Source organism: Takifugu rubripes, chromosome 18, assembly GCF_901000725.2.
Source record: "Takifugu rubripes chromosome 18, fTakRub1.2, whole genome shotgun sequence".
Taxonomy (NCBI): Eukaryota; Metazoa; Chordata; class Actinopteri; order Tetraodontiformes; family Tetraodontidae; genus Takifugu; species Takifugu rubripes.
This window is the reverse complement of record NC_042302.1, coordinates 9,568,567-9,583,566: the sequence shown is the minus strand read 5'-3', so window position 1 is coordinate 9,583,566 and position 15,000 is coordinate 9,568,567. Positions and strand designations below refer to the sequence as shown.

The window sequence follows — 15,000 nt, the reverse complement described above, 5'->3', positions numbered from 1 at the left end:
GTCACATCACCAGGTGTCGTCCGTATCTTAGCAACGACGCTCTCACCTGTTCTGGAGAAACCGCTTCAAGCTACTCTTATATTTACTTAACGTAAAAGAGACGTTGTGACATCATCGTCCCCGTTGACTTCCTGGACCCGTTTCTAGGACTTGTCAGGAAGATGGCGCCGGGGCGAATGACAGCTGATACAGTAGAGGTGCCTGACGCGCACACGTTTGTGCACGGCAGTGCACGTGTCTTCGGCTCTTTCTTGACTTCTTGAGTTTTTACCTGGATATAGAAAAGACAAAAGAGGAACATGTGAAAATAGAACTTCATCAATATTGCTGAGTCATGCTGGGCCCTTTCCCTCCACCTCTGTGTCCAACATGTTGGATTCAATGTTTTCCAGAAGAAATAGTCCCTGTCCTTTAAAATGAGCCGAGTCAAACGCTCTCGTCCCCCGTGTCCCTCCTGTCTTGCAGACACATGGACGGGTGGTGGCTTTAGGGAGGTGGCCACCGCCCTCAGTGAGTCCTCCTCCATCCACAGCGAGGCCCTGTATCATCTCACCAAGGACATGTCTGGGCTGGGACTGGAACCCATGTCCTACACCCTCCTGGAGCCCAGGACGTACAGGGAGCCACCCTGGAGAGAGGAATCAAGGAGTCTCTTCCAGCCAGTAGGTTTCTGTCCTTGATGTGAAGAGCTGAGATATAGATATAGATTTATGAGGGGGGGGGGGGTCCAGGTGGAGGACATCACGGTCGAACACCAGCAGAATGGATCTATATTTACTCCAGAGTGATGTGTGGGATCTTCCGGTCCTTCTAAAGTGCGCAGTGATGGAAGAGTTTCGAAAGATCTGCAGCGTCACCTTTTGGAGAGCCGCTTCACGACCCCGCACACTGTAAAAAATATCCACGAAAAAATCTAAATCTGGACGCGATCGCTGAAGCACCTGCAGCTGAGGGCAGCAGTGGGCGCGCGCGGGGGCGCGGGCTGGTGCGGTGGGTGTCCCGGGGAATGGCCCCGTCCCCGCGCACACGCTCATTTTTTGCAGTGTGCGGCGCAGCCTCCACCTCCCGCGGCTCCATCCGCTTCAATCTGACGCCCGACTCGGGCGCGTTGACTTCGGCTCCTGTCGGAAAGTGGAGCGAGGCTGCGGGAGCTGGGGACGGCGAGGATGAGGGCTGCCTGTTCCTGCCGTAAAGACCAACTTTCACTTCTTCTCCTCTTCTCTTTCTTCTATTTCTGCGCGCGCGTGTGAAGCGCAACAGCATGCCGAAGTCCGCGAGCGAAGACAAGAGGCCGGTAGGTTCCTGTATCCGTCCGCCGACAGTTTTTAGCGTGTAGTTGGAGTTCGGTTAGTGCCCGTTTCAACGCACACGCACACGCACACGCGATTGTTTGGACTCTTTTCCCTTTTGCGGCTCTTATTCACGCACGGCCGCGTTGTTTCAGCAACATTTTCAGCCTCTCTGCTGTTTTTAGGCAGCGGTTCTGCTTCGTTTCTGCTTCTGTTCAATTGTGTAACAGGTCATGTTTACTTTGTAATAACGCCTCTATGACAGCCCAGGAACATCTCCGCTCAGGGAATCTTCCTGGAGGCTGGGATGCCTACACGACTAACAACTCTAAAGAGACTATTGGGAATATTCTTGTTGCTTCAGTATTTTAGCAACGATCATTAGAACAGCCAGAAATGAGCTCAGGAATGGCTCCATTTAACGTAATAAACGTGTAATATCAGATCATTTCACCATCTAATTGGTAACAGCTCCTCCGGGAGCAAAGTCTCGCTACTGCCCCCTAGCGGGCGTTTGTCTGATCACGCTGCACCAACATTGGTTGATTTGTGTTCCTGGACCTAGTTCACCTGTGTCTGCCGAGCAGGTGTGTTGCTGAACCACCTTCATAGAACACCACCACCCTCCCAACCTCCCACCCGCTCATTAGGATTCACATAAATATGCTATTTTTAAAGAATCTCCCCACAGACGTGACGGAGGAGCTGGAAAACAGCTAAAATAGAAGAATTACTGCCGCAAAATGGCTAAAACACTGTTTATTTCTGCCCCCAAACAGGATTTTATTAAATTTTAAATTGGATTTTATTCTCCTCTGGGTTTTCTGACTAAATGAACTAATTTATTCGTTTTTGATGCCTGATTTCCGTAAATTCAACCAAAAATGGGACCGAAAATCAGCCAATCTCTCAGAGAGACCAGCGGCCTCCACCGGGCCGGGTGGTTCCGAGGCGTGGTTCCGTGCTCCCGGGCGCCTTTGCTGGGCTTTTACTAATGGCTGGTTCTGCTCGGCCCAACAGGTGGTGGAGTCTCCGCGGAGCCCTCGGAGCTGCGAAACGAGCCTCTGCTTCTCTGACGGCCGTCGGAAGGTCGACTACGTCCTGGTGTTCCACCAGCGGCGCCACGGCTCCCTCCGCTCCCCCGCCACCGTCTCCGCCTCCCGCGAGATGCTGTCCATTGTTTCCAACGGCAATTTCCCTCCGGTGGGCTCGGATGTGGAGGCGGCGAGAGGGGGGGGCGCGCAGCGAGGAGGGGCGGCGGGCGCCGGCGAGGCGTTCGCGGAGGTCCGGGGGAGGGAGCCGGCGGAGCCCGCCTTCTACGAGATGCCCATGATCAGGGAGGAGTTTGAAGCCAACCTGCTGGAGGCTGGTCTGGAGCTGGAGCGAGACAGCGAGGTCAGTGCCCCCCCCCCCCGCTGGACCCGCCCCCTCCCTGCTGCCCTGCTTGTTGTCGTGGCGATCTCGCAGGGACACATCAACATCCTGTTGCCTCATTTCCTGGGCCGAACCCTAAAATGAGGGTTTGAGTCTAAGTGACACGTGTGTTAATGAGAGTGGACGCGTCCTCATGTCCCCCCCCCCCCAGGAGTCACAGGCTGGTTAGCACAAGACGCCTTCCCCAGGTGGCCCTGGAAGGGGCTCCAGGCTATGTGGAGAGCAGGGTTAACGCCTTTATGTTAACAGTTGGTTGGTTCCGGTAACCAAACGCATCAAAGCAAATGATAAAAGCTCAGCTTTGTTCTTTCTTCCAAAAATGTGTTGGGAAATAAAGGAGCAGCAATTTCCTGGTACCAAGTGTCTCTTCTCAGGAGACCAAAGCTGTTGATCTGGGAATAACTGGGCTGAACTGCTGCTAATTGCTGCTCTCATAAGATGTAATTATGTCTCCTCGCCGTGCACACACGAGCCCTCCATGAGGCCTTCCATGGCGACTGTGGCTGCTCGGCTGCTTTTGTTTCCACACTAGCCTGGATCCCGGCTCTGTTAGCATTAGCGCCCCATCGCTGGCGCACGCTGAACTGGGTAATTTGGTTCCGACACGTGGAAATCGCCTTCTCTGTGATTGTGCGTTACGTAGCAACCGGAAAACTACGTGCAAATGCGCGCGTGCGTCGGAGCGCCGCTGTGGAATGTGCACGTGGCCCTTGCTAGGTTTAATTCAATTCAGTCTTTATTTATATGGCACTTTTCATACACTGGGAAGCACAAAGTGCCTCACAAAGGATAAAAACAACAAAGAGAAACAAGAGAATCAAGAAAAAGGACACACACACTCACACACTCACACACACACACACACACACACACACACAAACAAGCTGAGACAAGCTGAGACATGGCTGGGCACCGAGGCCTGAGGCGAAGGAGGTGTTGAGCGGCTTTCCTGGAGCTAATGTTGCAGCTAGCGCGCTCCATCGCGCTCAGAGGGCCGTTCCGTCATGAATGGAGGAAAGTGGCGTCATGCTAACAGCATTAGCGCTGCATTAGCATGTGATAGTGCTATATATACGTGCTGGGGGCTCGTCGGCGTGCCGGGCGGCTGCCAGTTGGCCGCGTGTGAGGTCTGGAGGCTGCTATTAATCAGGTTACTCACAGGGCGACAATGGAGCCCAAACCAGGATGAGATTAGCTGCCTGACTGATAGCTCCTTATCTCATCTCCCTGATGGAGGCGCTGCAGCGGCGAGAGGCACAAACAGGAAGACCTGCGCTCAGGTGACCCTCATGAATGTGCTGCAGGTGACCCTCATGAATGTGCTCAGGTGACCCTCATGAATGTGCTCAGGTGACCCTCATGAATGTGCTGCAGGTGACCCTCATGAATGTGCTCAGGTGACCCTCATGAATGTGCTCAGGTGACCCTCATGAATGTGCTCAGGTGACCCTCATGAATGCGCTCAGGTGACCCTCATGAATGCGCTCAGGTGACCCTCATGAATGTGCTGCAGGTGACCCTCATGAATGCGCTCAGGTGACCCTCATGAATGCGCTCAGGTGACCCTCATGAATGTGCTCAGGTGACCCTCATGAATGTGCTGCAGGTGACCCTCATGAATGTGCTCAGGTGACCCTCATGAATGTGCTCAGGTGACCCTCATGAATGTGCTGCAGGTGACCCTCATGAATGTGCTGCAGGTGACCCTCATGAATGTGCTCAGGTGACCCTCATGAATGTGCTCAGGTGACCCTCATGAATGTGCTGCAGGTGACCCTCATGAATGTGCTGCAGGTGACCCTCATGAATGCGCTCAGGTGACCCTCATGAATGCGCTCAGGTGACCCTCATGAATGCGCTCAGGTGACCCTCATGAATGTGCTGCAGGTGACCCTCATGAATGCGCTCAGGTGACCCTCATGAATGTGCTCAGGTGACCCTCATGAATGTGCTGCAGGTGACCCTCATGAATGTGCTGCAGGTGACCCTCATGAATGCGCTCAGGTGACCCTCATGAATGTGCTCAGGTGACCCTCATGAATGCGCTCAGGTGACCCTCATGAATGTGCTGCATGAGACCCTCATGAATGTGCTCAGGTGACCCTCATGAATGTGCTGCAGGTGATCCTCATGAATGTGCTCAGGTGACCCTCATGAATGTGCTGCAGGTGACCCTCATGAATGCGCTCAGGTGACCCTCATGAATGTGCTGCACCTCCGCGGCTTCTCTTACAAAACCCCAACAAACACAATTAGCTTGCGTCCCTCCGCCAGGTTCCGGTTAGCTTGGCGCAGACCCGGGAGGTACCTGAGGTATCCCGGGTCGTCTGACGGGTCCTGACCGACCTTGAGACTTCCTATTATGGGATGGACAAACAACCAAGACGATTTTAGTGTCAAATCTGTTGACTGTGTTGTTGAGCTGACCTTTGAACTCTCGGGGACATCCTCTTTCACAAGACCTGGTGTGTGTGTGTGTGTGTGCGTCTGTGTGTGTGTGTGTGTGTGTGTGTGTGTGTGTGTGTGTGTGTGTGTGTGTGTGTGTGTGCGTCTATGTGTGTGTGTGTGTGTGTGTGTGTGTGTGTGTGGTGTGTGTGACGCCGACTGAAACATCAGATTTAAAGAGACAAAGGTCAGAAAAGTGTGTTTTCATGGACACGATGCTGAAGCTCCTCAGTCCCTCCTCTACGGGGGGGGACACTGGTCCTCTGGGGGGGGACACTGGGAGTGGGGGACACTGGTCCTCTGGTCCTCTGGGGGGGGGGCATGTCCAATGATGGACGTCCACACCGAGAGACACTGCCTGGGCCTTTGTTGACAGGAAACCATGAGTACCCCCCCAGAAAGCTGCCCCATGTCAACAGGGTCGTGTCGACCTCTTTTACCCCCCCACCTCTTTATTTTGCCCCTCCCTGATGCCTTTACCCGCCCCCCCATAACCTGTTTAGTCACATTCAGACCGTGAAACAATGCAGTAAATGAGATTTAAGGGACACAACCAGATTATCTCCATCTGCCCACCTGCCCCCCCCCACCTGCCCCCCCCCTTAATCCCCAGATACCACCTCATGTATTTTCCACATCTGTCTGGATGATCCCAAGTGTCTCCCTCCCATTTCCTACATCCCAGAGATGGGTCGGCCGTCCCATCACCCCCCCACCCCGGAGCATCTAAAGATGCCCCCGGCTGCGTCCCACTTACCCCCCACCCCCACCCCGGAGCATCTAAAGATGCCCCCGGCTGTGTCCCACTTACCCCCCCACAGAGATAACGAGCTAATTGGAAATCCCTCCACTAATTAACCTCCTACAGGTTGGAAGGTATTTATAGCCTCTGCTTTTGATGGGGGCGGTGGGACTGTGTAGCTCCTGTGTATTTCTGGTGCTTGTGTAGCGCCTGTGTATTACTGGAGCTTGTGTAGCTCCTGTGTATTCCTGGAGCTTGTGTAGCACCTGTGTATTACTGGAGTTTGTGTAGCTCCTGTGTATTCCTGGAGCTTGTGTAGCGCCTGTGTATTCCTGGAGCTTGTGTAGCACCTGTGTATTACTGGAGTTTGTGTAGCTCCTGTGTATTCCTGGAGCTTGTGTAGCGCCTGTGTATTACTGGAGCTTGTGTAGCGCCTGTGTATTCCTGGAGCTTGTGTAGCTCCTGTGTATTCCTGGAGCTTGTGTAGCGCCTGTGTATTCCTGGAGCTTCTGTGTCGCCTGTGTATTACTGGAGCTTGTGTAGCGCCTGTGTATTCCTGGAGCTTGTGTAGCACTTAAGTATTCCTGGAGCTTGTGTAGCACCTGTGTATTCCTGGAGCTTGTGTAGCTCCTGTGTATTACTGGAGCTTGTGTAGCGCCTGTGTATTCCTGGAGCTTGTGTAGCTCCTGTGTATTCCTGGAGTTTGTGTATCGCCTGTGTATTACTGGAGCTTGTGTAGCACTTAAGTATTCCTGGAGCTTGTGTAGCACCTGTGTATTCCTGGAGCTTGTGTAGCTCCTGTGTGGTCCTGGAGTTTGTGTAGCGCCTGTGTATTACTGGAGCTTGTGTAGCACTTAAGTATTCCTGGAGCTTGTGTAGCACCTGTGTATTACTGGAGCTTGTGTAGCGCCTGTGTATTCCTGGAGCTTGTGTAGCACTTAAGTATTCCTGGAGCTTGTGTAGCACCTGTGTATTACTGGAGCTTGTGTAGCGCCTGTGTATTCCTGGAGCTTGTGTAGAACCTGTGTATTCCTGGAGCTTGTGTAGCGCCTGTGTATTACTGGAGCTTGTGTAGCGCCTGTGTATTACTGGAGCTTGTGTAGCGGCTGTGTATTCCTGGAGCTTGTGTAGCTCCTGTGTATTACTGGAGCTTCTGTGGCGCCTGTGTATTACTGGAGCTTGTGTAGCTCCTGTGTATTACTGGAGCTTCTGTGGCGCCTGTGTATTACTGGAGCTTGTGTAGCTCCTGTGTATTCCTGGAGCTTGTGTAGCGCCTGTGTATTCCTGGAGCTTGTGTAGCTCCTGTGTATTCCTGGAGCTTGTGTAGCGCCTGTGTATTCCTGGAGCTTGTGTAGCTCCTGTGTATTCCTGGAGCTCGTGTAGCACCTGTGTATTCCTGGAGCTCGTGTAGCGCCTGTGTATTCCTGGAGCTTGTGTAGCGCCTGTGTATTCCTGGAGCTTCTGTAGCTCCTGTGTATTCCTGGAGCTTGTGTAGCGCCTGTGTATTCCTGGAGCTTGTGTAGCGCCTGTGTATTTCTGGAGCTTGTGTAGCGCCTGTGTATTCCTGGAGCTTGTGTAGCGCCTGTGTATTACTGGAGCTTGTGTAGCGCCTGTGTATTCCTGGAGCTCGTGTAGCGCCTGTGTATTACTGGAGCTTGTGTAGCACCTGTGTATTCCTGGAGCTCGTGTAGCTACCTGTGTATTCCTGGAGCTCGTGTAGCACCTGTGAGGAGGGCAGCAGCCTGCAGAGAAGAAAGGAGCCTGTCAGGCCGCTGTCATGCTCCTTTTGTCCCCCCCAGGAGGCTGCTGGGGGGGCTGTGCAGCGTCAGGTTACCTGTCTGTCCTCACCTGCTGCTCTCATTCTGCTCACCCAGCTGCTCCATGGGAACGGGTCACCTGCGGCTCCAAAGTCCAGCCCGTTTCCTCTGGCGCCCCCTAAAGAGTCGTGATTCACCTGGATGAGTCGGAGGATTTGGTCCGACGTGAGGAAATTTGTTCTGCTTTTGTGGCGTAACGCAACCGGCTGGTGTGTGTGTGTGTGTGTGTGTGTGTGTGTGTGTGTGTGTGTGTGTGTGTGTGTGGCCCGCATCCATCTTTAATGAGCCAGGCTGGAGGGTCCGGTTCCCTGAACAGTGCCTGGTTGTTGGGGCTTGTTGAAGGTTGTTGGGAGTTGTTGGGGGTTGTTGAGGGTTGTTGGGGCTCGTTGAGGGTTGTTGAAGGTTGTTGGGAGTTATTGGGGGTTGTTGGAAGTTGTTGGAAGTTGTTGGGGGTTGTTGGGAGTTGTTGGGGGTTGTTGGGGGTTGTTGAGGGTTGTTGGGGTTTTTTGAGGGTTGTTGAGGGTTGTTGAGGGTTGTTGGGAGTTGTTGGGGGTTGTTGAGGGTTGTTGGGGCTTGTTGAGGGTTGTTGGGAGTTGTTGGGGGTTGTTGGGAGTTGTTGGGGGTTGTTGAGGGTTGTTGAAGGTTGTTGGGAGTTGTTGAGTGTTGTTGGGGCTTGTTGAAGGTTGTTGGGAGTTGTTGGGGGTTGTTGAGGGTTGTTGGGGCTCATTGAGGGTTGTTGAGGGTTGTTGGGAGTTATTGGGGGTTGTTGGAAGTTGTTGGGGTTGTTGAGGGTTGTTGGGAGTTGTTGTTGGGGGTTGTTGGGGGTTGTTGAGGGTTGTTGGGGTTTTTTGAGGGTTGTTGGGGGTTGTTGAGGGTTGTTGGGAGTTGTTGGCGGTTGTTGAGGGTTGTTGAGGGTTGTTGGGAGTTGTTGGGGGTTGATGGGGGTTGATGGGTGTTGTTGAGGGTTGTTGAGGGTTGTTGGGGGTTGTTGAGGGTTGTTGGGGGTTGTTGGGGGTTGTTGGGAGTTGTTGGGGGTTGTTGAGGGTTGTTGAGGGTTGTTGGGAGTTGTTGGGGGTTGTTGAGGGTTGTTGAGGGTTGTTGGGAGTTGTTGGGGGTTGTTGAGAGTTGTTGGGGGTTGTTGAGAGTTGTTGGGGGTTGTTGAGGGTTGTTGGGGGTTGTGATTTTTGAGTCCATGTTGGATGAGTCTGTTGCTGCTCTGCTCCCCAGGTTCGGGCCCACGGGCCCAGCTTCACGCGCCTCCACGCACCTTGGCCGGTGCTGTGCAGAGAGGCCGAGTTCCTCAAGATCAAAGTTCCCACCAAGACGGTGAGATGTGGCTCTGGGACGGGGGGGTGGGGGGGACTGGGTCGATCTGCTTCCTGTCAAGTCGCTGTGATTGAAACGACCCCCTGCTGTGTGTTTTGCCAGAGCTACAAACTTAAAGAGGAAAGTGGGTTCGGGTCCCGCATGAGCTCAGTGTGGAGGACACTGAAGCAGCCGTTCCAGCCCAAAGTGCCACACCAGGACCAGGAAAGCACCAAGTTCCTGTCCCACTGCTTCTCCAGGGACAAGTTACACCTGTGAGACACACACACACACACACACACACACACACACACACACACACACACTCCCAGCTGGAGGTCTGTGGCTCCTGTTAGCGTTAGCGTCAACCAGCCCTTTCTCCGCAGGTACAACATCACATCCAAAGACACGTTCTTCGACAACGCCACGAGGGGCCGAATCGTGAGTGTTGTCTGAAAGTGGCGGCGGCAGGAAGCTGCAGATGCACCAAACTGTGTGTCGTTTCAGGTTTATGAGATCCTGAGACGCACCGTGTGCGCGCGCACGTGTCAGACCATAGGTGAGTCTTCCTGTTCAGACACCTCGCAAACGTCCCTCAGACCTGCAGGAAGTGTGAGGCAGCGTTCCCAGTATTCCCAGTATTCCCAGTTTGTCCTGACCCGCCCTCACAGTGTCCCACCATATGTCTGGTTGGCTCCACCATCGCAGCAGAAGGTCTCAGCCAACGGGGTCGAGATGGAGCTGCAGGCGGAGAACAGAGCCCCCCCCCACACACACACACACACACACACACACACCCTTGTTTTCCCCTCTACAAGTGGGTCACCTTCCAGGCTCAGGCTGACACTGAAGCAGAGCACTCTGGGAGTTGTAGTTGTTCCTTTCTGACTCTTCTCTGTGTCAGTGTTGATGAAGGTGATGGTTTGACCCAGGTCATCTGACAAACCGGGTTTGCCTGTGCGAGGTGGGACACCTGGACCAGGTGGTGCAGCGGCTGAAGCCTCAGCTCAGGGACCAGGGGGGGTTTTCAGGAGCGCCAGGTCACAGTGGGAGGGGTCAGAGCGGCCGGGTCACAGTGGGAGGGGTCAGAGCAGCCGGGTCACCGTGGGAGGGGTCAGAGCAGCCGGGTCACAGTGGGAGGGGTCAGAGCGGCCGGGTCACAGTGGGAGGGGTCAGAGCAACCAGGTCACCGTGGGAGGGGTCAGAGCGGCCGGGTCATAGTGGGAGGGGTCAGAGCGGCCGGGTCACAGTGGGAGGGGTCAGAGCGGCCAGGTCACAGTGGGAGGGGTCAGAGCAGCCGGGTCATAGTGGGAGGGGTCAGAGCGGCCGGGTCACAGTGGGAGGGGTCAGAGCGGCCAGGTCACAGTGGGGGGGGGGTCAGAGCGGCCGGGTCACAGTGGGAGGGGTCAGAGCGGCCAGGTCACAGTGGGAGGGGTCAGAGCAGCCAGGTCAACGTGGGAGGGGTCAGAGCGGCCGGGTCACAGTGGGGGGGGGTCAGAGCGGCCGGGTCACAGTGGGAGGGGTCAGAGCGGCTCCCAACTGTTGCCCAGTGGAATCTGAACTGGGCGAAAATCTTAAAATGGGAGCGAAGGAGGGGGCGGACGGATGAGGGAGGTGTTCTTCACAATGGCTCGCACTTCATTTCACGCCACATCTCGGCGCCATTTGGTGTGAAGGCTCCCCGCTGCCCCCCCGCTGACTCAGCACTTCCTTCATCACATCAGCTGCTTTGGTTTCTGCTCAAAGTGGAAGAAGAAGGACGAGGAGGCTAAAATGGGACCTTTGTGGGGGGGGGGCTGTGGTTCCAGAAGGAGCTGGCTGACGTGTGCTCTTCTCTGCGCAGGCATCAGCACGCTGATCGCCAAAGGCGTGTATGACGCCGCCTTCCCGCTCCACGACGTAAGTGGCAGCTTCCTACCCTGCGTTTGCGCGACTGTGCGGCGCTCGCGGGCCGTTTCCTGTTCCTGCAGATGTGTGTCTGGTGTCCGTCTTGATTCGTTCCTCCACAACATCCCAGTGAGTTTCCTGCTTTTGCTCCACAGGGAGACTTCGCCGTGGTGGGACAAGTTGAGGAGAAGAACGACAGACAGGTAGCTGCTCCCCACCCTCTGAACCTGCGCTAACGGCTAACGGCTAACGGAGCTCCTGCTGGTCCAAAGCTGCATCACCCTCAGACAGGAAATGACGCCGTTCCTGTTTCCTTCATTTCTGATTTCAAAGCTAAACGCAGACGTGCGTCAGACCAGCAGAACGCCGGCAACACGGCGTCTCGTTAGCTTTCCCGCCTCTCCCATCTGTCACGCCGCCTCGCGCGTTGCACTCCAAGTCTGGTAAACAGGTTGGAGAAGCAGAGCTGCATGCGGAGCAGAGCAGCACCGAGTTTGCCCCCCCCCCACCCACCCCGGTGCCCTCAGCACCCCGGAGGAGGCTGAAGCACCTCTGCCTCCTCGTCAGCTCCTCCTGGAGGATCCTGGTTTTCCCTCTTTTCCTCACTCTCTGTTTCCTGCCTGTTGCCAGGTGCTGCACCAGGAATGGGCCAGATATTCCGCCTTCTACAAGTACCAGCCCATCGATCTGGTCAGGTAAGGTGAACCACAGGTGAACCACAGGTGAACCACCTCAGCAGCCTCCTGCTCAGCAGCACAGAACACACTCGGGCTTCCTCGAGTCTCCTCCATTTCTGCCTGCTGCACTGGGTCTGCTGAGACACTTTGACTGGATTCAACCTGATCAGGAAATAAAAATCCAGCCCTCAAAAGTTCTAAATCCAGCTGTCGCGAAGCTTCAGCTGAAGAACCCTCGGCTGACCCAGTCTGAGAACCGAACCGAGCCGACCCTCCTGACAAATGAAGATCTTTGTCTCTTAGGCTAACGCTAACGGCTATTAAATGCTAATAGTGTCCCTAAACGCACCGTCAGAACGGACAGAAACGAACCGAAAGTTCCAACAAAAGAAGCTGGATGTCTTTGAAGTCTGTCGCGGAGCTTTAATGTGAGGAGGCTTTGATCTGCCACCTGAGACCTCACTCGCTGACACAAATGAGGAAACGCTCGAAATAAACCCGTAACAATCCTCTTAGCCCGCTTGTCTTTAACCCTGGTTCTGGCTGCTGCCGCTCGTCTCCTAATGCTCCCGTCTGACCTCCTCTGGCAGGAAGTACTTTGGCGAGAAGATCGGCCTGTACTTCGCCTGGCTGGGCGTCTACACTCAGCTGCTGATTCCTGCCTCCGTGGTGGGAATCATCGTGTTCGGATACGGCGTAGCCACGATGAACACCAACATTCCCAGGTACCACAGACGCCTCACATCAGTGCAGACGGTGGCGAGTCGCTCCGGATCTGCTCCGGTTCTGCTCCGGCTCTGCCACTTCCTGGGCCGGCGTGGCCCTGAATGAAGGCTGGGAGGTTTCCTTTTTATCCCTGGATTCTCTCTCCCAGTCAGGAAATGTGCGACGACAGTCTGAATTTCACCATGTGTCCCCTGTGCGACGGAGCGTGCGACTACTGGCACCTGAGCACCGCCTGTGGCACCGCCAGAGCCTCACACCTGTTCGACAACCCCGGGACCGTCTTCTTTGCCATCTTCATGTCTCTGTGGGGTGAGATTAGCTGGACAGCTCCGTCTGAGACGTCCCTCACGCTCCTCATTTATTCTGCACGCCTGTGTGTGTGTGTGTGTGTGTGTGTGTGTGTGTGTGTGTGTGTGTGTGTGTGTGTGTGTAGCCGTGCTGTTCCTGGAGCAATGGAAGCGCAGGCAGATCAGCTTGAGCTTCAGCTGGGACCTGACGGGCATCGAAGAGGACGAGGTAGAGACGGTGACCTGTCCTGTCCTCTGCTGCTCTCCTGCTGTGACGTGTCCTCACGCTCCCAGTCCCGTCCCTTTGTGTCCCCAGGAACACCCCCGGCCCAGATACGAAACCGTCCTGCTTCAGAAGCGACAGAGGAAGCAGAAAAAGAAAAAACCCAGGAGAAAGACGGAGGTAAGAGGTGGAGAGGCGTGTGAGCCTGAGCGGTCCAGTCAGTCCAGTCCAGGCTGGTCGTGAAAGGGGGCGGACGGAGCGGGGACGCGGGTGGACAGAGACACGGGGACACGCTGGGATGTCCCAGAGTCCCTGAGTGATGCTGTGAATTGAAGCGTCCACAAAAAGGCTGCGTTTGTCTTGCAGCCGCAGAAGCCGGAGGATGGGACAGTGACAGGGAAGGACAGATGGAGACAAAAGCTGCTGTCCACCATGGGAGCGGGACCGCCGGTAACCCCTCGCCTCCTGCCTCCTGCCTCCTGCCTCCTTTCTTCCTTTCTCCCCTCATTCTGCCCTTCGGCCGGCTGCTGTCTCCTCTCTTCTCCCTGTCCCATCCTCTGGTCTCTCTGCTTGGGGCTCTTCAGGTACTTTGGGCTTTTGCACTTTTCTCTCCGTGTTTCGAGTTGTTAAACGTCTTCTGTGACCTGGTGCAGCGACCCTGCGGCTCCGGGGGGGCGGGGGGGAGGGTTGAAGGGTGGGGGGGGGGCATTTTACCAGACGCCACTTTTTATTCACACCCCAACTTGAAAGCAAACCTGGTTTGAGTTAATATGTTGATAAGCTAGCTAATAAGCTAATGCTAATAAAGGATTATCGCGTGTGTGTGTTAGACGTTAATTAAAGACACATTAATAAAAGCAGATTAATGCTCGACTAAAACACAGCTCACGGCTCCGTTAGGCGAAGCGTGAACAGGAAGTTCCCCGGCGAATCTCCGCTCGTCTCTTCCATCGCCTCGTGTTAACGACTGTTGCCGAGCTTTCGCTTCAGCTCTTTCAGGAGTGAAGGATCCAGAAATGTGCTGCTGAGGTGTTTGATGGGATGGGAGCAGCTGATCGGGGCTTCCCTGAGTGGTGCCACTGTTTCAGCCCCCACTGATGCTGCAGCGCGGCACCATCGGGCGAAAGGCGTTGGAAGCAACTGCCTGTGGAAGAAAGAACGATTAAATGCAGAGTCAAAGAGAGAAAAGGACAACGAGAGGGAGGTGTTGAACTCCACAGAGAGGCTGAGAGAAGTGGAGGATGGAGAGAATAGCAGGGAGGGCAGCTGAGTGGGAGTGAGGCATGCTGGGCCGGAAGCCAGACCAAAGCTTAGTGAGCGTCACTATGGCGACAGAGATGTCTTCTCCTCCTCTCACACATGCTCGCGGCGCGGCGGTGCGTACCTGGCAGGTCTGTCAGGTTGGTCTTGGAGAGACGCGTCCAGGATTGGGTCCCGTTTCCTGCTCGGGCGCCCACAAACACAGAGGAGGCGGTTCGTGCTAGCACGTTAGCACGTAGCGGAGATAACGTCAGGTTCCTCAAAAACGGTGTTTGGGATGGAATATTTGGACGCGAGGACAAAGAACAGAAAGCAGACGTGAGGACTGTTGATGGGTTTTATTGGGCTTCCCTCAGCGGAGGTCAGCAGCCAAATATACCAGCTGACCCATTTACTGCCATCACCTCCCTGAAGGACGTCCTCCTCCCACCGCTTCTTTCAACCTCGCAGTTCCCTCCCGAAGGTGTTGTTGTCCTTCACTGAGCTACAGAAACGTGGTTCTGATTGTTGCATTGTTACAATTACAATGAGAAAAACAACAACTTGCACAGAGACGGTGAGAAGCTCCTCCAGCTGGTTCCCCTCCAGGATCAGATCTGGAAGCATTAATGGGAACACTTTCACCTGGTGATGGTTCAGACTAGAAAGGAAAATCTCTGACATGCGGAAATTGGACAGAAAGTTATATTTAGCAAAATTATAAAAGGACATTAATATAAACTAGTAATTTCCCCAAAAAGACTGGATTACAAATGACCCGAGCGGGCGAATAAAAGCCTTTTTTAAATTAATAATTGAGATTCTTCCCCCGTTTCTTGGTCATCTGTTGTCTGTCTGCACGGACTTTAGTGCACGTGTTTCACGGACATTTCTGCTTGAACATATCTTTATGTGGCATATGCAGCCTT

The 15,000-nt window shown here is 54.6% G+C and overlaps 1 protein-coding gene across 3 annotated transcripts in view; it reads left to right on the top strand.

Moving 5' to 3' along the window:
* Positions 1 to 838: 838 nt before the first annotated feature.
* Positions 839 to 15,000, top strand: part of ano2b (anoctamin 2b) — an 89,950-nt gene continuing 75,788 nt past the window's right edge. Inside the window, exons 1-14 of one of the 3 annotated variants that reach the window (XM_029825594.1) lie at positions 839 to 1,294; positions 2,310 to 2,684; positions 8,955 to 9,053; positions 9,156 to 9,307; positions 9,419 to 9,473; positions 9,540 to 9,591; positions 10,876 to 10,931; positions 11,075 to 11,122; positions 11,550 to 11,614; positions 12,187 to 12,321; positions 12,471 to 12,631; positions 12,756 to 12,838; positions 12,926 to 13,012; positions 13,199 to 13,282. In XM_029825594.1, the coding sequence (XP_029681454.1) occupies positions 1,262 to 1,294; positions 2,310 to 2,684; positions 8,955 to 9,053; positions 9,156 to 9,307; positions 9,419 to 9,473; positions 9,540 to 9,591; positions 10,876 to 10,931; positions 11,075 to 11,122; positions 11,550 to 11,614; positions 12,187 to 12,321; positions 12,471 to 12,631; positions 12,756 to 12,838; positions 12,926 to 13,012; positions 13,199 to 13,282 (1,485 nt within the window). In that variant the 5' untranslated portion in view covers positions 839 to 1,261. The remainder of the gene's footprint in view (positions 1,295 to 2,309; positions 2,685 to 8,954; positions 9,054 to 9,155; positions 9,308 to 9,418; positions 9,474 to 9,539; positions 9,592 to 10,875; positions 10,932 to 11,074; positions 11,123 to 11,549; positions 11,615 to 12,186; positions 12,322 to 12,470; positions 12,632 to 12,755; positions 12,839 to 12,925; positions 13,013 to 13,198; positions 13,283 to 15,000) is intronic. The other 2 variants (XM_029825596.1, XM_029825595.1) reach the window with 2 other exon arrangements.